The sequence below is a fragment of the Onychomys torridus genome, chromosome 5 (genome assembly GCF_903995425.1).
Source record: "Onychomys torridus chromosome 5, mOncTor1.1, whole genome shotgun sequence".
Classification (NCBI taxonomy): Eukaryota; Metazoa; Chordata; class Mammalia; order Rodentia; family Cricetidae; genus Onychomys; species Onychomys torridus.
Window position 1 is genome coordinate 44,988,835 of NC_050447.1, and position 26,262 is coordinate 45,015,096.

The window sequence follows — 26,262 nt, forward strand, 5'->3', positions numbered from 1 at the left end:
ACGCCGGGGGCTCGACGCGTTTCCAACCGGGCGCGCCCTCACCGCTTCCCCCCCACCCCGATACTCCTGGAGCAGTGAGGAGGCCTTGCCCGGTGGGCGGGGCCCGAGCAGCCATTGGCGGCTTCGAAAGCGCCTCGGCGGGAACAGCTGCAGACCCGGCGGGAGATGTGGAGCGGTAAGGTAGGCTTCAGCGGCACGGATTGGGACCCAGAGGCGGTGGGAGGGCTAAGAGAGTCAGCCCAAGTCCTCTACGTGGGCCTTGTCACGGCGCAGTACCGCTGCGGGACCTTGGCCTAGGTGTGAGACTAGTGGAGTCTGAGCCTGGAGCAAGAGGGCGGTGATGCGCGTCCGTGGCGTCATATCCGCCCGGAGTGGGGCGGGACTCTACGTGCCTCTTGGAGTCTGCGCTGTGACAGCTCCAGTCTGCTCGCAGGAGGATAGCTCTACTTTACGCTGTGGGTTCCAGCTGGGCATTGGCTCTCTAGTGCCTTGCCTCGTGTCTTTTTTGTCTCTGCATCCTGTTGCTTTACTCGTTATGATCCCTGCGCGTCTAAGGGATTGTTACTTAACAAGAGATCTTTTCTGTCATGTGTTCATTCAACAACTGTGTGGTAAAGCACTAGAAAATAGAAACTGAAGTAGTTACAGGGGAAAGTTCACTCAAGGGCTTGCTAACTTTGCTGATATTATACGCCGTTTCTATGATTTCTTCTAGGAATGGCATTCTGCAAGCTACTCAGAATTAAGAATCTTCAGAAGTGCTAAGGAGTATTATATCTCATCCTTGGGCACCCCACCCTGAATGCCCTGACCTCGCCTGATTTAGCAGGGTCAAGCCTGGTTAGTATTGGGTTGGGAGAAATGACTGCTTTGCATACACCTTTCCCATTTAGCTTATAGATGCCCAAGAAAGCCCAACCAGTTGTTCTTCCTGGATGAAGTGTTGGTTTGATAGTTGACAGACTGTTAAACCCAAATCCTCCCCATATGCATACTGCTTAGGGGGAGTGTCCAGTCCTTCGTCTTTCAGGCATCTGTCAAGTGTGCATGAGCTGGTTCTTGACTGAACTCCCTGGGATGACTTGATTGACAGTCACTAAAATTGTTTGGGTCAGAGCCTGGGCCCTGGCAACCCTATCAAGCTGGCTCAGTCCCCACTAGGGGATTTTTTGTTCGTTTGTTTTTTTGAGACAGGGTTTCTCTGTAGCTTTGGAGTCTGTCTTGGGCTAGCTCTGTAGCCCTGGCTGGCCTCAAACTCACAGAGATCCACCAGGCTCTGCCTCCTGAGTGCTGGGATTACAGGTGTGCACCACCACCGCCTGGCCCCCACTAGGGGACTTTAATCCGCACTAGGCCAATTAAAAGGACAGGTCATAGTGAAAAGCAGAGAAAAGAGATTTCTTCAGTGTGACCACGCTGGGAAAAACCAAGAGGTCCAGTGGCCCACCTTCACTGAGCTCATCTTTGGTGTCCAGACTCGAGACAAAAGTTTAGACAGAAAGTAGAAGGTACAGGGCTCAGCAGTCCTGGTCACGGTGTGGTCCTGCCCGTCTCTGAGCCATCATTGTCCTGGTTTCAGTCTCTCGAAAGAGGGACCGACAAGTTGGCAGACAAAAGCTCCCTGACTGACACCAAGTGTCAGCCTTTCCCTCTGCCATTATATTCCTGGGTGAGTTTCACTTTCTTGGTGTCTGGTGTCTCAAGGGAGGCACACATGTGGCTCTCCTTAGAATGACTTTGCTCCTGCCAGGACAGTAACAGGGCTATCGGGTTTAGAGACGTAGTGTGGTGGGACTGTGTTTCCTACAATATTGTGCACCCTAATAAATTTGTGCTGGAAAGTCCGAGAAGCAGAACAAGCCACAGTTTCCTCACCTCGCCAGTTCCTCAGCTGGTCTTGTTTCCTCAGACTGCAGCTTCTGAGTCCTCATCTGAATGAATCTCAGCTGAACTGTGCTGCTCCAAAGCCTGAATACTAAACCAGCCAAATGCTGCTAGTCTCTGGTCCTCACGCCTTATATAATCTTTCCCTTTCTGCCTCCACTCCCTGGGATTAAAGGTTTGCTCTCTGGGATTAAAGGCATGTGTCACCATGCCTGACTGTTTTCAATGTGGCCTTGAACTCACAGAGATCCACCTGGCTCTGCCTCCCAAATGCTGGGATTAAAGGCGTGCACCACCACCACCACCACCCAACTTCTGCTATGGCTTACTCTGATGCATTTTCTAGCCTACATTTCTGGCTCTGTTCTAGTGGCTGTCTGTTCTCTGACCCCAGATATATTTATTAGGGTACACAATATTGTGGGGAAACACAATACCACCACAACACAGTAATGAATAAGACAAACATAGTCCCAGTCTTGAGCACAAAAAAATTACTGTAGCTGTGATCAAGTAATAAAGTTGAGGGCAGGTGGTTCTGTAAAGACAATAAACACTGGAAGTTTGTGGTTTTGTTTGTTTGTTTGTTTGTTTGTTTTTTAGAAAATAACTTTTTATTGGATGGTTGCAGTAAGTGTCCGAGGAGAAATAAGCTGAGAACTGAAATACAGCAAGAACCTTCTAGTCAAGGGTTGCTGCAAGTACAATGCCTCATCCCCAGAGGGATCCTTTAGTCTTACAGGAACTAAGACACAGTGTGATTGAAGAGGTGGGCCTGGAGAAGTAGCTCAGTCGTGGCGTTGGCCTCCAGGAGGCCCTCAATTCCATCATCAAATACACATGCACAAGTGAAGAAGAAAAGGAGATAGGCAGCAGAAAGGAAGCAGGGGCCAGGTAGTACATGGTCTTGTAGACCACGCTGAAGGTTTAGGTTTTAACTTTTAAGGAAGAATGGACTCATAACTGAACAATGCAACAAATGATACTCCATTTTCCCAACCTTAATTCAGCCATTTTTTTTTTTCATCTTAAACCATGCTGTGATTTTCAGTACCTTTTTCAAATACAGTCAGCTGGGCCTGGGGTTATAGTTCAGTTGGTAAAATGCTTTCCTAGCATGCAGTAAGCCCTGGGGTCATCTCCCAAACCACATGAAACCTGTAATACCAGTGCCTGGGAGATGAAGGCAGGAAGGTCAGAAGTTCAATGCTACCCTGTGATATATGAGCCTCTGTCTAAAAAGATAAAAATAAGGAGCTAGAGAGTAGTTGCTTGGTACTCTTTCAGAGGACCTGAGTGAGTTCCCAGCAGCCACACGAAGGGCTCACAACTGCCTGTAACTCCAGCTCCAGGGATCATGACACCTTGTCTAGGTGGGGTACCAGCACATTCGTGGCATAACTAGTTCACATAGTCACATACTCATATGTCAGTAAATAAAAATACAGTCAGTTGCATGTCTTTTAGCCAGCAGTCAGCAGCAGTAAGTTGCATGCAGTGTTCAAGAAGTTCTTATAATATTAGATGTCTGTCACAGCCAGGACTCGTGTGGAGAACAGTCCTCCATTTATTCTTAGTAATTATAGGATTGTGGGGATACCTACCTTTCATCTTAATCATGGATAGCAAAGTCTCTGTGTTCCTTTCTAGAAGACAAGCTGTTCAAGGAAATGAAAGTCTACAGAGACTTTGTGTAGTCCTCATTTGAAATCATGCTTTTTTGCTGGGCGTAGTGGCACCGGTCTTTAATCCCAGACCTGGGAGGCAGGTGGATATCTGAGTTCAAGGCCAGCCTAGTCTACATAGTGAGTTCCAGACAGCCAGAGCTACATAGTGAGACCATGTCTTGGAAAACAAAAAAGAAATTGTGCTTGCTTGTGTTTTACCTCCTGCATCAGTTTTCCAATTTAGTTAATAGTAGGATTAGCTGTACCCTACAAAGGCTCTGAAGAAAGTAATAAAAGGCTCAGGGTCTCCCTTCCCTGTACCACAGCTTTAATACTCCTCAGGGTCACCTGTTGTTGAGGGAGCTATCCCATGTTTGGGGCTCAAGACTAGGTGGGCACTGAGACTCTTCACCTGCAGACATGAAGCAGGACAGTAAGATACAGTGTCAATGCATTGAAGCGTGAAAACAAGATACTGCAGTTGGCCACACTTCTAGGTTCACATTTCATAGGGAATCTGCCACTGACTAAAATAGTCCATGAAAAATTGTAGAAATACATTGGTTTGTTTATTTGTTGTTTTTATTGTTGTTTTGGTTTTTTGAAACAAGGTTTCTCTGTATAGCCTTGTCTGTGCTGTACAACAGAGCACTTGCTTTGTAGGCCCTGAACTCATGGAGATCCACCTGCCTCTCCCTCTTGAATGCTGGGATTAAAAGCATGCACTGCCACCGCCCAGCTCAGAAATAAGTTTCTAAGTAACTTTCATTATATTAGCTGTATCATAGGATGGCAGAGGACCATGTGTGAGGATCGAGCTATATAGGCAGAAGAGTGGTCAGATGGCTGGAGGGAGCCAGAAAGCTAGTTTTTGGAGACAGTGCAGCACTAGATAGCCCCAGGCAGGCTCCTGTCTTTGTCCTTCTGAGTGCTAAATTTATAGGCCTATTTCCCTATGACTGGATTAACACACCCCACCCACTCTGTGGGTACGGAGTGTGTGATGTCAGTGTGTGTGTGTGCAAGTGAGTGTTAGTTTGTTATATTTGTGCTTGTGTGAGTATATGGGGGTGTGAGTGTGTGTGTTCTAGAGGTAGACATTCAATATCTTTCTTAGTCTCTCCACCTTATTTTTTAAGACAGTCTCTCACTGAATGTTCAGCTCACCAATTCTGCTAGACCTCCAGGCCTTCAAGCTTTCTCTCCACTCCCCCTGCACCAGAATTTTTACAAGGGCACAAGGGATCAAACTCAGTTCCTCATGCTTGTATAGCAAGCTCTTTACTGACTACATCATCTCCCCAGCTGTCTTAAAAAAACAACAATCCTTGAGGAAACTAACCTGATTGCCATGAGAGTGCATCAGTCCCTTCTGAAGGTTGTAGCTCAGTGACCTCCCTAATCACCTTCACTGGGCTTCTTAAAGGTCCACCACCTCTCAGTACCATTAAATTGGCATTTAGCACAAAAACTTACTAGCACAAAAATGTATGGCATACAAACCATATCCAAATCATGACAGTACTTGTCTTTCTTTCTTTTTTAATTCTAAAGCATCTTGGCTATAGTAACTCACACTTCTAATTACAACTTTTAGGAGGCTGAGACAGGAAGATTGCCACCATTTTGAGGCCAGGCTTGGCTACATAGTAGATTCCAGGCTAGCCTGGACTACAGAGTAAGTAAAACTCTTTCTCCAGAAAAATAAAAGGGAAAAAAAATCTAGAGTTTGGGATGTAGGTGCAGCTCAGTTGATAGGTCTGGCCTGGCCTGCAGGAAGCCCTAGGTTGACCCATTGCTGACTAGAACCCAGCACAGTGACTCACTCCATAATCCCATACTTGGGAAGTAGAAACAGGTGGATCAAAAGTTGAAGGTCAGGTAGGAGAGGTGCCTTAGCAGTTAAGAGCACTTGCTGTTCTTCTGGAAGACCCAAGTTCAGTTCCCAGCACCCACATCACGTGGCTCACAACCAACTGTAACTTCAGTTAGGGAATCTGACACCTCTATCCTCCTTAGACACCCACATCCCTGTACAAAGACACATACACACAAAGAGACATGGTTAAAAGTAAAAAAACAAAATACATACATATTTTTTCATGGTTCAAGGTCCTTCTCAGCCACATACTGAGTTTTCAGCCGCCTAGGCTACATGAAGCAATGTGTCCACGCAGCTTAGAGAGTAATTAGGTCTGCATTCTCAGACAATGCAGACTGCTGAGGAAAGTCAGCACTGGGAGTCTGACCTGACAAACCCTGGGTGAAAGAAGACATTGAACAATTCACACTGGAGTTTCTGTACTTGATTAATACATTACTATGCTCTTTTTGTCTTAGCCAAGGGCCAGAGAGATGAATGAGAATGTTGCTGAGTTCCTCCGGAGGAGCATCTTAAAAATCCCCCTCTGTGAGATGAAGAGCATCCTAAAAGCCTGGGACTTTTTGTCTGAAGACCAACTGCAGACCATAAACTTTCGGCAGAAAAAGGAATGTCTAGCCCAGGAAGTGATTCTGATGTGTGAGGTAACAATATTGAAAATTATCAGCCAAATAAATTAATACAGTAGAATAAAGTTAGACCAATATGCGCATATGATTAGTGGATTTTTTTTTTTTTTTTTTTTTTTTTTTTTTTTTTTTTTTTTTAAGCAAAGCTACAAAAAACAGTTCTGGGAAGGAAGAACACTTTCCAACAGATGGGCTAAAATAGTTGGATGCTTGTGTGCAAAACACCTTTGCTGGTTGAGATAGTACATCTGTTCAGTCCCAGAACTATGGAAGCCAAGGCAAAGATACCTAGAGTTCAGGTGAAGCCTGGGCTGCATGGTGAATTCAAGGTCAGCTGCATAGGAGGATTGTCTCAGAAGAAAAAAGACAAGTTCAGTCCATCCCTTCTACTGTTAAGAAAGAAAAAGAGACTCAAAATAGATCCAAGACCCAACTGTAATACTTAAAACCATAAAATATGTAGGAAAAAGAAAAATTTTGTGTCATTGGACTAGGCAAAGGTTTCTTAAACAATCTTAAACAATTTATCAAGAAAAAACAATTGATAAACTAGGAGAATTAATCAATTTTTCTTTGAAAAATAGTATTAAGAAAAGCCACAACCTGATGGAAACTATTTCTAAGCCCTGACCTGTAAAGGACCTGTGGCTAAAATATGTCAGGAAGTCTCAAGAGTCAGTAATAAAGAAAAGATCTTAGATAGCTCAGTGGATAAGAACACCAGCTGCTTTTCCAGAATACCTGATTCCATTCCCAGCACCAACACAGCAGCTTACAACCATTGGTAGCTCCAGTTCCAGAAGATCTTACACCTTCTTCTAGCCTCCAGGGTACCAGGCACACACATGGTGCACAGACATATATGCAGGCAAAACACCCATGCACATTAAGAATATTTTTTAACACCATAAGAGATTTGGTTGATGCTTCCTGCCAGAAAACGTGCAGATGGTAAATAAACATGCAAAGAAGGGTTTGGAATCCCTAGTCATCAGAGAAGTGCAAAAAGACAAAATATGGCCTCTAGACTGGCTAGAATTGGGAGGACTGATCATACCTATTTGAAATAGTTGGGATTTTTTCCTTTTTCTGGTGCTGGACATTGGACCCAGGGACTGGTACGTGCGCAGCGAAGGCTGTCTGCTGAGCTGTTTGTACCCCAAGCCCAGCCTTTATTTTTGTGTTTTAGTGCTTGGGATTGAAGCCAGGGTCTCATACATGCTGAGTAAGTGCTGTACCCCAAGCTACCTTTCCAGCCCTCGACAGTTTGTCTCAAAGTCTAAATATTTTCCACCATAGATTGAGCCGTGCCACTGCCAGGCATTTGCTCAGGAGAAACACATGCAGATCCACAAAAAAGACATGTCATCTATTAGCACAGTATTCATCATAGCTAAACCAGAAACAACCCAAGTCCATCCATAGATATACAACAAATTGTGTCATATTCACATAACAGAAAACTACTGGCAAGAAAAAAGAATTGAACTATAGATGGAAAATATGGCTGAGTGTCAAAATAATTATGCTGAGTAAAGGAAGCCAGATCAAAAAAGAATCCAACCTTCTGTTAACATTCATATAAAACTAGAAAATACAAATGTTGTGACAGGAGGAGGGTTCGTAGATGCCTCAGCACCAGAGACTGGGAGGAAGAGAAGTCAGCACAGAAAAGGATATGAGTGAGGAGCACAGGAAATTGGGCGTGTTCACCACATTGACACAATGGTTTCATAAGTGTATTTGTGGCCACATCTGAAATTTTTAAGTACATTGTCTTATTTGTCACTGTGATAAAATACCCTGACAAAAGCAACTTCAGCAAGAAAGGATTTGTTTTGTCTCACATTCCTAGGGGCTCAGTCTATCAGCTCACTGGCTGGTCAGGCTGCTTGGACACCCAGTGAACAGGAAGTATGACCAGGCTCCAGAGCCTCATGGCACCACTCCCAGTGACCCACTTCCTCCACTGAGGCTCCATCCTCCCCAAAGAGCACCCCTCCTAGAGACCCAAATGCTCACCATGTGCACCTGTGGGGACATGTCACATGCCAACCACAGCATGGGTGCAGTTTACTGTATGTTCAAGAGTGGTGTTTTGTTAGGAGACATTCTCACTCTGTAGTCCTGACTGGCCTCAAACTCATTGCAATCCTTCTGCCTTTGCTTCCCAAGTACTAGGATAAAGCTGTGAGCCACCATTTTTTGTTTGTTTGTTTGTTTTTGTTTTTGTTTTTTGAGACAGGGTTTCTCTGTGTAGCTTTGCACCTTTCCTGGAACTCACTTGGTAGCCCAGGCTGGCCTCAAACTCACAGAGATCCTCCTGCCTCTGCCTCCCGAGTGCTGAGTTAAAGGCGTGTGCCACCACTGCCCGGCCATACTTGACTTTTTAATGTTTTAAAAATCTAAAAGTTAAGTCGTAAATGTGGAGTGAGTTTCAGGAGAATGTGGGCTGAGGCAAGAATTGGAAGTGTGACTGTTGGTTGATAGGAGAATCTAGATTGGAGATAGATGATCAAGACATTACTTCAGGCATGCTGAATGAATGTTCTGACCAGCCCTAAAATAGGCTTGAGAGGGCGATCAGCAGGCCTTGTGCCTCCTTTGCTAATCAGTGTACCCTTTCTTTCAGGAGAAGAGTGCGAGTCTTGATGACATGGCCCTTTTAGACATTGTGTGTAAGTTTGGGAGATTTGTCTTTACACGTTGGAGTTTTGTTTCATCAGAAGGTTCTTATATTAATGCAGATTCTAGGGTCTAGAGAAGTGACTCAGTAGTTCCCAGCACCCTCATGGTAACTCAGAACCCCCTGGAAGTCTATTTTCAGGAACCTGATGTCCTTTTCTGGCCTCTGTGGGCCACTGCATGCACATGGTGCATAGACACAAGCAGACACATCAAAATAAATGAACCTTTAAAGATGCAGATTCTAGAGTTGAGAGGCCTGGTACCAGATCGCTGCTGTCTCATTGGCAGGTCTAATGTCTCATGCTGAGGTGTATCTCCTCTCTGAGCCTCAGACTTCACCTAAATCAGTGGACGTGGACTGTAGGAACTCAGAACCTTTAGAGATGGGAACTGGTTCATCGTGAGCATAAAGTGTCACTTGCTGGCCTTTACTTTGTTACACATTTGAAAATGTGCCCCTGAGAAGTTGCCATATAATGCAGCTTCTCGATTCTTGCTACTTATAGGATTTTTTTTTTTCCTTCTTCAATATTACTTTTTAAAATTTAAGGACACAGACCCTAAAACCAGATTGCTTGGGTTGGTTTCATGGCTCCATCACTGTTTCCCTGCAAGTGCTGGGGGATAGTGGCTCATGTTGCTCACCTTGGTATTTCCTTTGGCAAGTCTGTATAATGGTGATAGTAATGGAGTAAGGCCGTGGTGAGGGTCTAATGGAAGTGCAGGTCCAGCACTTGGAACAGGAGTGGTCGCTCTCGGTTGGGGTTGTATCTTATATGATATTTGTTGGGAGGGGCAAGAAGTGGCCATCAGGAAAGTAGCTAGAGTCGGTTCTGTCCTCCCTGGAGGGCCCCAGGGATCAAACTCAGGTTGCCAGCCTTATCAGCAGGTATTGTTACCAGCTGAGCTGTCTGTGGCCCAGAACCTGGCTTGCTTTTTTTTTTTGGTTTTTCAGGACAGGAACCTGGAAGCAAGAACTTACTGGTTTATTCCATGGCTTACTCAGTTTGCTTTCTTATAGTACCAGAGGACGCCTGCCTAGAGGTGGCACCACCTACAGTGGGCTGGGCCATCCCGTATCAACCATCCATCCAAAAAACTGCACTATAGCCGTGTTGACAGGCCAGTCCAATGCAGGTAGAAGAGGTTCCCCCTTCAGATGTACCTACCTTGTGTCAAGTTGGCAGAAAACTAGACAGCACATACGTTAACTACCTGTATGACTGGAAGGGTCCCACAAAATCATCTCTATCAACTTTTTTCCAGCTGGGCTATGGCTGAATCTGCCTCCGATTTAGTTTGCCTCATTTTCTGTCGTTAGCTTCTAACTGAGCGTTAAGGTGGATCCAGGGCCGAAGAGATGCATCAGCAGTTAGAGTACTTGTTACCGGGTTCTAGTCTGAGCATCTACATAGCGGCTCACAACTGTCTCTAACCCTAGTTACAGAGGCTCTAAAACCTTCTTCTTGCCCATATAGGTACCAGGCATACATGTTGTGCACTTACATACCTGTAGACATACACTCACATGCATCAACTAAAAATCAATAATTTCTTTAAAAAAAAAAAAATGGTGGATCCATAACGCACTGCTGAGCAGAGCCTGTGATTGACAATCTTTTGGATACTGAGGTCTAGCTGAGGAGAGGTTAACCAGCTGACCTCACAGTACCTATCACAGTGGTAATGAGTGTGTGAAGGAGAATTAAGAGCTTATGAGAGCATAGAGCACATGATCTTTTTAAGTGATCGTGGAAGGAAACTTCCTTGAAGAGATGGTGTTCAAGTTGAGATCCAAAGGATGAGCTAGCACTAGCCAGGCAGAGGAGAGAGGGAAATTGAGGAGGAAACTGATGGGCATGGGGTGGGAGAAGAGTGCCTGTAAACAGAAATTTCTTGTCCCAATTGCCTGTTCCCAAATGCCCACTCTGAGGCTTACATTAATTGTAAATGCTCAGCCAATACTCAGGTTTATTACTAACTAGCTCTTAAATTTTAAGTTAACCCATATTCCTTATTTACGTCCTGCTACATAGCAGTACCTTTATTAGCTTGGCACATTCATCTCCTGCTTCCTCTGCATCTTCTGGCAATTCCTGACTCCACCCTTCTCCTTCCCATCATTCTTAGTCTGGTTGTCCCGCCTATACTTCCTGCCTGGCTACTGGCCAATCAGCATTTTATTAAACCAATTTGAGTGACAAATCTTTACCGTGTACAAGAGGATTATTCCACAGCAAGTGCCAGAGATGCAAGAGAAGGGACAAACTAGGCTCCAGCGGAAGGGAACATTGAGATAATACAGAGACTTGGAAGCCACTAGAAGGGTTTCAGCCTCTATCCTAAGAATTATGTCAGCCTTTGATGGGTTATGAGCCCAAAGAATTCGGTGCTTGTTTTTGAGATCATGCTGATTACAGCACCAGAAAGACCAGAGCAGAAGAGACTGCAGACCCTGTGGGATCATCTGGAGAGGGATAAGCAGGAGAGGGTGGTAGCCCACGGGAGGTGGTCGTCGGGGTGGAGAGGAGGGTAGAGGGCCAAGGGATGGAAGGGGCTGACACCTAGCCCATGGACAAAGACAAGTGGATTGAGCTTGCAGGACTCTCATGTCTACACATGAGCTAGGAGCCCTCCCAGCTATGAAGTGGAAGCTGCAGGTGCAGGTATATCACATCTTTCACAGGTAAGGATAGGCTAGCCTGTGCCTGTTTCAGGTGAAGCTGTCCATTTGTATCTAAGTCCTTGATGTTCACCTTTAGGTGACAAAAGTTGTAACTTTCTGTCGCACCAGTCTTATTCAGAGACAAGTCTTCTCAACTCTAAACACAGAACCAGATACCAAAGTTCCAGAAGAAAACCACTTTGGGGGATGGCATCACACTTGCCTTTTGACACCTCCTGTAGATACAACCAATCAATCAGTTGCCAGGCCCATTGGCATGAAAAGAAATAGGGGGCAGTAACGGGGACATGCAGGCCCAAGAAAGGAGAAGATGCTGAACCTAGGGCGAGACAAGGAGAACATTGATGCTGAAGTTGATGGTACCCTGAGTGCTGGGTCCATACCCCCTTCAGAGATTAGAAAACCTGATCTGAGGTGAAGACACAGAAGGAGGTCAGTAGACAGAGGTCAGCACAGGGACGTCCTTTAAATCCAGGATGAAGGGAAAGAGTTGAGCTTGCTGACCCACTAGGTCCCATTTCTCCTGAATGTACTCTGCATCTCCTGAAGGGCATCTTCTGTGTCACACACCTACCCTTGCCTTCATTCCACATGCATGCATTGAGTGCTTTATGGGAGTAGGGTTAGCCTGAGGCTACGGCACTGAACAGGTCCCTTGTCTTCACAAGTGCCATGGAGAGAAGCAGGGGCACTGTGGGTATAATCAGGGTAGGCCATTGAGTAGTTGCTGCTGACGAAGAGCAGGCTGATGGGGAAACTGGAGAAGAAGCCTCAGGCCTCCAGGCCCTACCATAACTGGTCAGTCATTCCCTCTTATGGGTGCATGCATAACAGACATATGTAAAAATGACAAATGAGGGCAGAAGAGATGGCTCAGTTATTAAAAACACTTGTTATTCTTCCAGAAGACCCGGGTTTGATTCCCAACACCCATGTGGCCCCTTCCAACCATCTGTAACTCTAATCCAAGGGCTCCTACACCCTCTTCTACCCTCCATGGGCACCAGGCACTCATGGTGCATAGACATAAATTCAGGCAAAACCTCCACATAGAGAAAATACTTCTGCCCATTTAAAAAATGTAGGGGTTGGGGATTTAGCTCAGTGGTAGAGCACAAGGCCCTGGGTTCAATCCTCGGCTCAAAAAAAAAAAAAAAAAAAAGTAATTAAAATAACAAAATTCTGGCAAAAAGTAATGATAAACACCAAAACTGAACTGTATTTGTGTTGAAGTCAGTAATTGGAATTTGTCTGCAATAAATTTACTCCATTTAAATTTTATGTTTCGGGTTTTTTAAGTTTGCACTTTAATTTCAAAGCCTTGTTCATGGGTTACTATTTTTTATAATATTAAAACACTAAGCTGTAAGCCCTTTTCTCTCAGATACTCAAGTTCATCGGCACCAGAAGCTTTGGAGTGTCTTTCAGATGAGTAAAGAACCAGGTAATATTTTCCACTTTAAATTGAACATCTGAATTTGGCAATTTAAAAATGAGGAGCAAATGTGGTCTCTTGGTTGGAGGGTTTTATTTTGTTGTTTCTGAGTCATTGTATCCCTATGTTGCATAGGCTAGCTTTGAACTCACTATGTCGCTTACCCTGGCCTTGAATTCACTGTGTAGACAAAGCTGGTCTTGAACTTGTGGTTTTCCTGCCTCTGCCTCCAGAGTAGTGGTTCTCAACCTGTGAGTTGCAACCTCTTTGTGGGGTCAAATGACTTTCCCAGGGGTCACCTAAGACCATTGGAAAACACAGATATTTACATTATGATTTGTAACAGTAGCAAAAATTAGAGTTAGGAAGTAGCAATGAAAATAATTTTATGGTTGGAGGTGACCACAGCAAGAGGAGCTGTATTAAAGGGTCGCAGCATCGGGAAGGCTGAGAAGCACTGTTGCAGAGTGGTGAGATGGCTGGGTATGCTTCCACACCCAGCCTAGCAGTCGGCTCTCTTAGGTTCTTTTGAAAGATAGGACTCTTGCTCATTTATATGCCCTGGCACTCAGGGATGCACAGGCCGAAGACATTGTAGCTCCCTTAACCTCTTTTTATATTTCTGTGTACTTTGACAGGAGAAGATGTCGACTTTTTTGACATGAAACAGTTCCAGAGTTCCTTTAAGAAAATTCTTCAGAGAGCATTAAAAAATGTAAGAAAATAGTCCTCATGGATTTCTACAAAATTCAATTTAGTAATATCTGGGGGGTGGGGAGGAGATGATATGCCATTACCTTAACAAACTAAATATTATAAAAGCTTCCATCTCTCACCTGCCCATCTCACCCAGTGCTTTTTAGGGGCAGTACTGCCCACTGGAATTCTGCCATGGCATCTGCTGCTGACAATGTCCAGTACATAGCTGGTTGCCACATGAGGACTTGATAGGTGGCTGATGTGACTGAGCAAATGAATCTTTAAACTTACTTAATGAGTTCCCATTAGATGGTCCACATGTGGCTAATGGCTCTGCCATGGTCAACAGTCACTTTTGCTTTTGCAATGGGAAGTGAAGGCATCCAGAGTAAGACCCTCTGCTGTTCCAGCCAGTGGAGCCACTGAGCCCAAGAGGAGAGCAAGCTCTCTACTGCTCACCGGGGGATGAGACACCATTCTGCAGACGGGGAGTTCCTCCTCCTTGCACCAGGGGATCAGGAAAAGCAGCTGAGTGCAGAGTCACAAGAGTTTGCTCCGAGCCAGCAGACAGCATAACCACCTGCTCTTCCTGGAGTAAGATCCCACAGGGAGGAAACAGCAGGCCAGCTGGCCCTGTCTTCAAGTTCTCCTTTCCTAGTCAGGGCCCCAAAGGAAGGTGAACTGGGGCTAGCTGATGACCTAGCAGCGGCTGTTAAATTCCAGAGCAAGCACAGTCATAGCTGAGGTTTAGAAAGACTGACAGCTGGCTGTGCCGTGGATACCACACAACCAACCTCGTGTGCTGCCACATTCCTGAGTGGTGCTAGCTGCTGAGTCTTGTAGAAGAATGTCAGGATCGTGCACTCTGAGCTCATTGCCACATAAAACTGCTGTCAACTTCAGAGGGGCAAACTAAGTGTGCTAGCCAGCACTACTAAAAAGGCTTCATAGGAAAACACCCCTCCCTTTGTTTGTTTTCTTTTTGAGATAGGATCTCACTATGTAGCCCTAGCTGTGTTTTATTTCTTTATGTGCGTGTATGTGTGCACTGGGTGCATACCTGGTGTCTGCAGAAGGCGGAAAAGGGCATCAGATCCCCTAGAACTGGAGTTATAGATGGTTGTGAACCACCCTGTTGATTCTGGAGCCAAATCATGGTCCTCTGCAAAAGCAGCAAGTGCTTAACCTGTGAGCCGTCTCTCTGGCCCGATTATAAGGTTTTTTTAGGGATTTTTCTTCTCTCAAAAAATACTTTGCAAGATGTAAATATGTCTTTATAAAATAATCATAAAATGTTTTCCCAAAGAGTCTCAAAACACTGTCTAAAAAGTAGAAAGAGGGAAAAAAAAGTCAGGCGGTGGTGGCTCACGCCTTTAATCCTGGTACTCAGGAGGCAAAGCCAGACAGATCTCTGAGTACGAGGCCAGCCTGGTCTACAAAGTGAGTTCCAGGACAGGCATCAAAACTATACAGAGAAAAACCAAAAAACATAGAAAGCTGGTGTGATGGGTCACCTGGTAGTTACTTGCTGCCCAGCCTGGTGACCTGAGCTGGACCCCTGGAACACATGTGGTGGAAGGAGAGAGCTGATTCCTGCAGGTTGTCCTCTGACCTCCACGTGTGTGCTGTGCAAGTGTGTGCCCTCACATGTACTATAAATCAATAGAATTCTTAAGTAGACAAAAAGGCTGTCGGGTGTCCACACACATGACAAATTACAGTAACATTGCTTGTGTCTCAGGTGCCTGTAGTTGGTGCCACATGAGATTTAACCAGGAAGCTTAAATCTTTTCTTTTTAAGGTTACGGTCAGCTTCAGAGTCGACGGGAAGAATGCAGTATGGATTCGGGTTGCCTGGGGAACACAGTATTCACAGCCAAACCAGTACAAACCCACCTTTGTAGTGTATTATCCCCAGACTCCATATGCCTTCATTTCCACCAGCCATCTGAAGAGCACTGTACCCCTTCTCCATCAGGTAGGGACCAGATTACAACAGCTGGAGTACTCAGGACCCTTGTCTCAAAGGTTCACATAGGTAGGTATTAAGTCCAAGAAGACTTAGTGTAGGGTAACTTAGCTCCTGTTCTTCTAAGGTAAGGATCAGAGAGCTTTCTTACCTACAGTGGAAATGTGACAGAAGGTATTAGCTTTTTTTTTTTTTTTTTTAATGTAAAAGTAATGCATGCTCAATATAAAAACAAATGCAGCCAGTTCAGAAGTCTCTAAAGGTAAAAGGTGAGTCATCAAAACTCCACCCCTTCTTCCTACTCCATTCACTCCAAATAGCTATTGTCACCTTGCTGTCTCCTTCCATATCTGTTTTGTTAGTGTTAAGATTTATTTATTTATTGTGTATACAGTATTCTGCCTGCATGTATGCCTGCAGGCCAGAAGAAGGCGCCAGATCTCATTACAGATGGTTGTGAGCCACCATGCTGGGAATGGAACTCAGGTCCTCTGGAAGGAAGATCAGCCAGTGTTCTCAGCTGCTGAACCATCTCTTTTTGTATTTCTCTAACCTGCCTATTGATAGCATAGCTATTGTAACCACTTTCCATACATAGTGTACATGAAGATACTACCTGTATCAGAAGTAGCTGACATGGGGGTCTGCCTTGGTTGTGTCTTAGTTGGTGTTCTATTGTTGTGGAGAGCCACCATGACCAAGGCAACTCTTATAAAAGAAAGTATTTCACTGGGGGCTTGCTTGTAGTTTCAGAGATACAGTGTGTGGTCATGCTGCGGAGCATGGCAGCACACTTGCCGCTCTAGTAGCTAAGAGAGCCACATCCTGATCTCCAGGCAAAGGGGGTGAGTGGGGGGAAGAAGGGGGCACGGGAGCGTGGGCTTGCAAACCCCAGCCCACCCCCAGTGACACACTTCCTACACCTACTGCAACAAGGCCACTCCTGATCCTTTCATACATTTCCCTCCCTGCTCTAAGCATTCAGATGTCTGAGCCTGTGGGAGCCCTTCACAGTCAACCACACTTTGGTGTTACAGGTACCCTAGCTTCTTTCTCAGAAATAATTCACCCCAAGTTGGCCTAGTCATTACTACTCCCACTGTCAGCATCTTCTGTTCTTCCAGAGCTCCAGCTTGAGCTGGGTGCAGGTGAGCAGCTTTGTAGTTGGCCTCATGGTTCCCACACCTCTCTGCTAAGCACCACACACTCCATTGTCAGCAGCAGCAGGCCTCAGGGTCCCAGAAGTGAGTAACAGGCGATAGGATTAAATGTCTTCAGTTTCTTTTCACTTGTGAGGGGTGGGGGGAATCACCTTTGTTTGGAGACGGGCCTCACCCCTGCCTCAGCCTCCCCAGGGCTGGGGTCCCAGGTGTGCAGTGAGCCTCTACACAGTGTTCTTAACAAGATGTGCAGCCCCGGGTGCACCCTAACAGTCCTGCTCCTTTCCCTCCAAGGCTCTGAAGGTTGCTAGCAAACACCATCAGATGGTGCAGCTGGATCTGAGAAGCCGGCACCTGGACTCGCTCAAGGCTATTGTCTTTAGAGAGTATAATCAGGTGAGTCTTTAAAGTTGAGTTTCCCTTTCTGCTATGCACACTGAAGAGGCGGAGGGCCACCCCAGCATGTCCCTGGCAGGAGTCGTTGAACCTTTCAGTCCTTTCACTTTGTTCATGTGTGTTTATTCTTTCACAGTGTCACGCACATATAACGTACTTTATCCTATTGTCCCCATCATCCTCTTAACCCCTTCCTCCCAGCAAGTCCCCTTCCTACTGTCCTGGGCTGGTGGGGTTCTTTTGAGCTCCCTGCATTTAATTAGGGCTGCTTGCCTGAGTCTGGATGTGGAGATTTCCTAGAGCAAGAGTGCTCCACATTGGCTACACCACTGAGGAGTTCAGCTTCTTTCTTCAACAACCATCAACTGCCTAGAGCTCCTCAGAAAGGGGTGGAGTCTCATGAGCCCTCCCCTATCCAGGATAAAATGATGAAATGTTTGGATGTGTTCCATTTCCTGACAAGGACAAGTCTGCCCCTTGGTCTTACGGTTTCTTCTGTACAGGGCAAATGTTTGCACATGTTCAGATATTTTAGGTGGATGGGATTCCTTAAGGAGGGTATGCTGTGTGTTATGTTCTAGGTAGAGAGAAATGATGGCTATCTGCAGATCACTCTTTAAGGGGAAGGGTAGAAAATTGAAGATGTTTTTGCATCAGGGTCCTGCCAGCCACTGTAGATAGGAACATCTAACTGTGAGCCAAAATAAATACTTCTTCCTTTTAAGATAGAAAATAATTTTTACTTTCCTTCTTGCAGGTTTTAAGATAGGATCTCATGTACCCTAGGCCTTAAACTCATTACTTAGCTGAGGCCTCTACCTCCCAAGTGCTGGGATTACAGGCTTGAGCTACCATGCTGGCCACTTAAGAAGGTAGATGGCAAGCCGGGCAGTGGTGGCACATGCCTTTAATACCAGCACTTGGGAGGCAGAGGCAGGCAGATCTCTGTGAGTTCAAGGCCAGCCTGGTCTACAGAGCGAGTTCCAGGACAGACACCAAAACTACCCTGTCTCAAAAAACAAACCAAAAAGAGAGAGAGAGAGAGAGAGAGAGAAGGTAGATGGCTTTCTCCCTGACTGCCCCTTCTTTGTCAACCCTCTACCCTCCTGCCATATAGACATCAACTGCTAACATCACATTGTTAGCCACCAAACTGGAGAAATGGTCACTCACTCCAGGGAGCTGCAGTAGAAAGGGTGCAAGAGATGTGGACTCGTGGTAACAAAGTTATTTTTCCTGAAAGGCCCTGAGAGATTTTTCAGGGTGTGATGACCCAGTACTGACCCTAGATGTCAGGATGTCTTTCATTCCTCTGGCTTCTATGTAGCCCCTGCTCCTGGAGGTGCCTTTGTTTCAGATGGTGCTGGGGATGAACCCAAGGCCTCCCCCATGCTGGGCAGATTCTCTAGCACTGAGCTGCATCCTCAGCACAGGATGCATTCTTATGTCTGTTCCTAAAACAACTGTCCTGCACGGCTCGCTGTCCTAAGAAATATGCTCTGTTTAGCTAGCCTGTGGCAGAACCCTCGCTTCTGTCTGCTTAGTAAGAATATACAATATAATACCTCTTTTAAAAAAAAAAAAAGATTTTCCAGCACTTGGGAGACAGAGGCAGGCAGATTGATCTCTTGTCTCTCTGTCTCTCTCTCTCTCTCTCTCTCTCTCTCTCTGTGTCTCTCTCTCTCTCTCTCTCTCTCTCTCTCTCTCTCTCTCTCTCTCTCTCTCTGTTTTTTTCAAGACAGTGTTTCTCTGTGAAGTAGTCCTGGCTGTCTTGGAACACTCTGTAGACCAGGCTGGCCTCAAACTCACAGAGATCCACCTGCCTCTGCCTCCCAAGTGCTGAGATTAAAGACATACGCCACCACCACCTGGCAAGGTAGATCTCTTGAGTTCAAGGCTAACCTGATTTACAAAGCAAGTTTCAAAACAGCCAGAGCTACACAAAGAAATTTTGTCTCAAAAAACAAAAGTAATGACTTAACACATTTTTCATCTTAGAACCAATTACTATCTATATATCCCAACATGTTCACTTTTTTGTTCTCCTTTTAGACCTTTGAAAGTCACAACTCTACAATGCCTCTACAAGAAGAAAGCCTTGGACTAGACCTGAATCGTATGTATGCTTGGAGACAGTTGGGGTTTGGGAAAGGCATCTTTGTCTTTCAGGTGGCTGCTATACAGTAAAGCACTTGTGCTGGGATCTCATTGCAGAGCTGGTTCATACTTCAGAAAAATCAAGCTAAGTATTTGGGGCAGAAAGCCAAGCTACTATTGGTGCAAGGCTATCCACTACAAGCTACCACAGGTGTCCTTCAGAGTTCACCAGAATGGCTTCGTCACCTGTGACGAAGCACTGTCTCCTGGGAAACTGGGTTTCAAGAAGGCCTGGTAACTCCAAACAGGGTCACAGAGCTAGGTCTGTCCAAAGTGGAGCTCCTGCTCTTAGTGAGCAGGGACGAACAATATGGTGGTTGTGTTGCTACTCACTCACAGAGAACCCGAGTCGCCCTAGGAAAGCTAAACTCAGATTAACAGTGGCAGAAAACAACCCATGTTAGGAACAGAGCACAGACTCCAGAGGCCTAAGACCTGCTGTGGGTCCCCTGTGAAGTAAAGAAATGTGGTACAGAATTACTTATGGTGAATACACAGAAAGTGTATTAGAACCTAGACAGTGTTTTAGCACTGTAGTTACTTCTCACTCCCTTTTGTCAGCCTGTGCTTACAGCTGTTCCATGTAATGACTGTTTCAATGACAAGAAGGGACAGGAAACAGATCTGAGCTACACAAATCATCTCAAGTTTAGGATGGGAAGAACATTGCATGAGATGAAGTGATTCCTAATGGCAGTCTCAATCCAAACTCTCATCCACAGTGGATTCAAACATCATTCATGAAAACACAGAAGAAAGAGAGAGAATCCAAAGAGTCACTCAGGAGACCTTTGGAACCTATCCCCAGCCACAGCTGGAATTTGCACAGTATAAGGTAAGATGGCACAGTGAACAGCATCTGAAGTTAGTGCCATTGTTTTTTAAGGTACAGAAACCTTAACTGTAAAACATGTCCGAAAACTATCCCTTTTCCATTTATCCCTTCAGCTTTATGTAACAAATTTGTAAATTACATAGATCTTTTTACTGTATTTGTAAGTTCTCTTGTTAGCAAAGGAGACATTCTGAAATTTTGAATTTGCGTTTGCATTTTGTCATTGTAATAATCCAGTTGTATATTGCTAGCTGCGGGAAGTGGGGAGAGCTATACCCTACTAGCCTAGGCACACCTAGAATAGTATTTGGCATATAGTAAATGCTCATAAATACTTGAATGAATGAGCTGGGGATGGCAGCACACACCTGTAATCCCAGCACTCAGGAGGCTGAGGCAGGAAGATCTCAAGTTCAGGCAAGCCTGGACTACTTAGCAAGTTGGTGGCAAACCTGCCTGCCTGACCCAGAAGCACAGAAACAAGAAGAGAGAAAGCACATATACTATCTAGCCCCACTGGCATCAGATGGAGAGCAATCAGTAGTGCAAATATACTGTAAATTAAACACATGCCCGAGTAGGAATACAGAAATACAAGCACATGGCCACCATTAAAAAACTCTAATATATGTCATAGTCATCCTAACATGAGCCCATGCTCCTCCTCTTAATACCTTCCTTCCCTGACCCCCCAATTGTTTCAGATGAATCTTAGAGCTACAGGACACACAAAAGATCTGCTGACAGTTGATCTGCTCACTTAGGCCCAAAGTCTATTTGGTTTGATTTGTTTTTAAAGGAAGATGTTGGCGTTTTTCATGTTTTTGAGAGGTTTTATGTTTATTAATGTATATGAACACGCAGCTTTGCGTACTTATGCTCACAGTTAGGGAAGCCAAAGGTCAGTGTCAGATATCTTTTGGCCTTGTTCTTTGAGACAGTCTGTCACTGAGCCTACTGCTCCTTTTCGGCTGGACTAGCTGCAGGGAGCCCCAACTTCTTCCTGTCTCTGCTTTCCTCCCAAGTCCTGGGGTTGCACATATATGCCACCACACCTAGCTTTTACCTGGGTGCTGGGGACCCAAAATCCTAGTGCTCAAGCAACAAGCACTTTACCCACTGAGCCATCTTTCCAGCCTGCTTGTTTGTTTTTCAGACAAGGTCTTGTAGCCTAGGACAGCCTCAAATTCACTATGTAGCCAAGGCTGACTCTGAACTTCTGACTCTCCTGCTTCCTCCCTGTCATAGGTGTGGCAATATTGTACTAACTGAGCTTTAAAGAGCTCCTAATTCAGGACAGTAGCTCTCAGGGTGTGGTCTCTGAACTGGTAGAACCAGTCTGGTGGGAATGAGGAAGGAGCATAGATCTTAGCTCCACCCTATTCCTCCTGGGGTGGGCGTGGGCACAGTGTCCAGCCATCTGTTTCTTCATGCTGTCTGGCTGCTCTGGGCTGTACACTAACACTGGAAAGCCACTGGTTCAGGAGATAGTTTGCTTGTTCAAACATCTTAGAGTGGTTGTGTTCTGATAGTCTAGGTGTGCACTAACTCACTCACACCTGATTTTCTCCAGCCTCTGGAAATGGCCAAATTATACTGAATACCATTTGTCCACTTTAACTAGCCAGTGGCTACATTTTGCCATGTCCTGTTTCTTTCTCTTTATTCCAAGTATAACTTGAATTCATTGCAGACATTAAGCATCTCAGATATTTCAGCATAGTGCCTCAAAGTTTTCAGAATCACTCACAATTTTGTTTGTTTTTAAACATGAGCATATAAGAGGCACAGGCTGAAGGATCACTCCAAGTTCAAAGCAGCTGGTCTACTCTGGGTTCCAGGCCAGTCAGGCCACAGTGAGGCACTATTTCCAAAAAGAAAAAGAAAACCTAGGGTCACATACTATGATACTAAGATATTTGTTGATGTGGAAGAATTATTTGTGTCCTAGGTGTAGGCCTATAGCTCGGAAGTAGATGCTACCCTAGACACTGTTCCGCTGCTGTGAAGAGACACCATGACCACAGAAACTTACAAAGGAAAACATGTTATTGGAGGCTTACTTATAGTTTCAGAAGTTTATCCCTCATCTTCATAGCGACATGCAGGGAGGTGCTGAAGTAGTAGCTGAGTGCTACAACCTGATCTGTTAGCAAAGAGAAAGACTCAGGACTTGAGATGGACTTTTGAAACCCCAAAGCCTATCCCCGTGACATGCTTCCTTCAACCTCTTCATCCTTCTAATCCTTTCAAATAGTTATCGCTCCCTAGTGACTAAGCCTTCAAACATATGAACCTGTGGAGGCCATTCTTATTCAAAATGTCACAAGTGTTTTTACAAATTTTAGGCCCAGCACCTGAAAAATTAAAAATAAGCATTCCAAAATATTCGCCATAATCTGTACCCTTGGGAGACTGAGGTTGAAGAGCAAGTTGAAGACCTAGTCTACATAGAATGACCCTGTCTCGCAAAAAAACTAAATAAAATGATGTTGACAATGGCATAGAAAACCCTTTGGGCCTCTTTTAGATACATACTGAAACATTTACAGGTCAAATACTACATTGTTTTAGATTTACTCCAAATCTAAGTGGAGTAGTGTGGGGGAACATTAACAGATGAATCCAGAGCTGTTGGTAACTGGTTCAGATGGATGATAGGCACATGGGAGTCACAGTGTGCTGCTTCTGTGTGATATGGTTTGGGTTTGGGAGGGGCTCTTGGGGGCACTTGGCTGTTGAGATGGTGTCTGGCCTCAAACTTGGAATCCTTGTCTCAGCTTCCTGGAGCTAGGATTATAAGCATGTACTAATACACCCAGCTTCTAGATATGTTCTGAGTCTTTCATAATAAAAATCTAAAATTTTTTTCTGTGTGTATAAGTGTTTTGCCTGAATGTGTGTAATGCACCAGATATATGCCCAATGCTTACAGAGGCCAGAAGGCAGTGTAGAATCCTTTGAAACTGGAGTTATGGACAAATGGTTGGGTATTAGGAATTTAACCCAGGTCCTCTGCAAGAGCAGCAAGTGCTCTTAACCACTGAGCTATCTCTCTACCCGTGAGATTTATTGCTTTTATATTGAATGCAAAATATAATGGGCATGTAAAGACAGCACAGACTCTTGGCTTCTCCTGCAGGTCAGGTGCTATGCTGAGGGCAGTGCTGACACTCAGCCTCACCTATGGGTCAGTACCATGCTGGCACTTTGTGTTAGGTGTCTTTCCTATACCAGATGCTTTCTCTTTGCAGTGAGCAAGTCAAATGGGCTCTGCCTGTATTAATCCTTGTGTTTCTTGAAGGCAGGATTTTTTTTTTTAACATTGCAGAAAATACCTTTAATATTGTAGAAAGTTAAAGAACATGGGAACAGTGAAGCATAGGGTTGGATGTTATTTCTGATGAAAAAAATTATAAAATAATATGAGCCCTTAGAGACATAGCAAGAATAGGTTATTTGTGGGTTTTTTTTTTTTCCCCATTCAGCTCTTTATTAAACAAGTCAGAAGGTGTCTTGGCAGAGACACATCTTCACAGTGTACAACAAGATTCTCCACAACAGGAGAGTGACAGCACAGCTGAGGATATACAGGTCCTGGTTTCTACCAAACTCCAGAAAGCATTCCCTAGGAAGAAAACATGGGTTTCCCCTTTACCCGACTACAGCCACAGAATGCTAGATTTGTACAGCTAATCAAAATTACTTGCAACCTGATGAAGGCAGGAATTAATGGAATATGTAAATTGTTTATCATCTCTCACCATCCTAGCTGATCCCAGGATTTAACCATCATTTATAAATTTTTTTTTTTTTGACAGCTGGAGACCAGATTCAAGAGTGACATTAATGGGGGCATCTTGGCTGACAGGAAAGAACCTCTGAGGTGCCTTATAAAGTTCTCAAGCCCAAACCTTTTGGAGGCATTGAAATCCTTAGCACCAGCCGGTGAGTGGTCAGCATGTCTTACCAGCCAGACCACTGCTTTTGATTCTCAGTAACTAACTAGCTGGTTTCCTCTGAGTGTCCTGCCTCTCCAGTTGCTGCCAATCAAGCCCTGTTTTGTTTCTGCCCTTAGTAGGGGTTAGGAGAAGGTGCCCATAATTTAGTTCTGATCTTGGCCATTTTTAAATTAATTGTCCCTGTGATTATGCTGATGGTTTTTTCTTTTTCTTTTTTCAGGTATAGCTGATGCACCGCTTTCTCCACTGCTCACCTGCATACCAAGCAAGAAAATGAATTATTTTAGAATTAGAGATAAATGAGATACATGTGGCTTTGCTTGTATTGTACATGCAATTCCAGTTATGGCTAGCTAGCTTCTGAATCTTGTATTTTAGAAATCAACTCTTGGCATTGGAAATTCAGTGTTTTTAATGTAACTGTTGGGATTAACTATGTCCTTCCCATGTGCTTTTACTTCTGTCTTCTACTAAGTCCAGCAACTGTGGTGGGCATTTGAGAAGTGATCACACACACACACACACACACACACACACACACACACACACACACACACGGCCGCTCAGAAGTCAAGCATGACACGGTGGCTGAGCCTGCTGGCATCACCCCTACTGTCTTTTATCCCACTCCTTCTCGTCCTCGGAAATCTAGTGTCAGTCGCTGGTTTCTGTGGGATTTCAAAAACTACTCAACCCAAAACTTATAGGAGAACCAGAGGGGAGAGCTAAGTGCATTAAGCTACTCCACAGACTGCATAGCTGATGGCTTGTTTCTATAAAGTTATTCTGTTCTATACATACGTGGAACATTGAAAATGAGCATCACTGTTACACTGACTTGTGAATAAAGATACTGGAAAACTGGTCTGTCAGTTGCTTTGGATGAGAATCAAACAGGCTGAGTAGAATGCATAAACACAGCATGAAAGGACTAAGTGATGCTTTATACTGAGATATGTACAGACTGGGTCATCTGTTATGCCCAGGTCTCAGAAACCCCCAAAAGACCACCACAGAGACCAGATCCCACATATAAAAGCAAAGAGCCTTTATTTTCAAGCTCCAGGCCTTGGTCTCTGTCTGATGCAGCGGTGAGAGCAGAGAGCCCTGAGCCAAGGCAAGGTAGTTTTTATCATAGTAGTGGTTGGGTGAGGGCATTTCCAAGGTTCAGGACCCTGGTTGGTTGACATTTATGGAGGGGCATCTGTAAAACAAAAATAGGTGTGTGCTAGACTCAGGGACATCTGGCTACCTTATCCAATGGCTGGAATGTTTGGGATGTCAGGTACTTCCCCTTAGATGTAGGCCATCCCTGGGTGGGGTCAGCTTATGGCTTTTCCTGGGTCTGGGTGTTGCCAGAAGCTGTGCCTGGGCCTCTAAGCCTGTCATAGCAGCTGTGTGGTCAAGCTGTTTGGGGGCCCTCCACAGTGCTGGCTAGTTCTATATCAGTGTGATGAGCTAGAGTTATCTGAAGAGGGAACCTCAGTTGAGAAAAATATCTCCATATGATCTGGCTCTAGGGTATTTTCTTAATTAGTGATTGAGAGAGGAGGGCCCAGCCCACTGTGAGTAGGGACACCCCTGGGCTGGTGGTCCTGGGTTCTGTAAGAAAGCAGGCTGAGCAAGCCATGAGAAGCAAGCCAGTAAGCAGCACCCCTCCATGGCCTCTGCATCAACTCCTGCCTCCAGGTTCCTGCTCTGTTTTTAGTTTCTGTCCTGACTTCCTTTGATGATGAACAGAGCTCTGGAAGTGTAAGTCAGATAAACCCTTTCTTCCCCAGCTTGCTTTTTTAGTCATGGTGTTTTGTCACAGCAATTGAAACCCTAACTAAGGCTTAAAGATGCTAACTCCCCCTATACATACCTTTGGTTTTTTGTTGGTTTTTTTTTCCTTTAATAAGATTTTTTGGATTTGGCTCGTCAGTGGTGGCACATGCCTTTAATCCCAGCACTTGAGAGGCAGAGACAGGTGATCTCTGAGTTCGGACCAGCCTGGTCAACAAAGCGAGTTCCAGTACTGCTAGGGTATACAGAAACTCTGGAGAAAAAAAAAGATTTTAGGATTTTATTTTGTGTATATGTATTTTGCTCGCATCTGTTTATGTATATCACATTCATGCCTTGAGTGTCCTGGGACATCTCGGAAGTCCTTGAGCATCCTGGGGTATTCTACTACTTCATAGCTCTCCCTGGTATAATGGCAGGGATGAAGA

The 26,262-nt window shown here is 44.9% G+C and overlaps 1 protein-coding gene across 2 annotated transcripts; it reads left to right on the forward strand.

Annotated features, from left to right (window-relative positions):
• Nucleotides 1-99: 99 nt before the first annotated feature.
• Nucleotides 100-24,905, forward strand: Cenpn (centromere protein N). Of its 2 annotated transcripts, none has more exons than XM_036186818.1 (12): nt 100-180; nt 716-840; nt 5,892-6,077; nt 8,695-8,740; nt 12,821-12,880; nt 13,510-13,586; nt 15,372-15,548; nt 16,994-17,095; nt 19,148-19,211; nt 19,975-20,087; nt 23,909-24,035; nt 24,270-24,905. In XM_036186818.1, the coding sequence occupies exons 3-12, from the start codon at nt 5,907-5,909 to the stop codon at nt 24,350-24,352; spliced, it is 1,020 nt and encodes a 339-aa protein (XP_036042711.1). In that variant the 5' UTR covers nt 100-180; nt 716-840; nt 5,892-5,906; the 3' UTR covers nt 24,353-24,905. The 2 variants fall into 2 exon arrangements, with proteins under 2 accessions (XP_036042711.1, XP_036042712.1); XM_036186819.1 differs by having other exon boundaries at nt 141-175.
• Nucleotides 24,906-26,262: the final 1,357 nt, after the last annotated feature.

What these genes read in the sequence shown, in the direction of transcription:
- Cenpn (XM_036186818.1), top strand. Translation starts at nt 5,907, where the DNA reads ATGAATGAGAATGTTGCTGAGTTCCTCCGGAGGAGCATCTTAAAAATC. An exon ending in TCTTTAGAGAGTATAATCAG is followed by an intron (nt 17,096 to 19,147) that starts GTGAGTCTTTAA and finishes TTCTCCTTTTAG; the next exon opens with ACCTTTGAAAGTCACAACTC. An exon ending in GAAATCCTTAGCACCAGCCG is followed by an intron (nt 24,036 to 24,269) that starts GTGAGTGGTCAG and finishes TTCTTTTTTCAG; the next exon opens with GTATAGCTGATGCACCGCTT.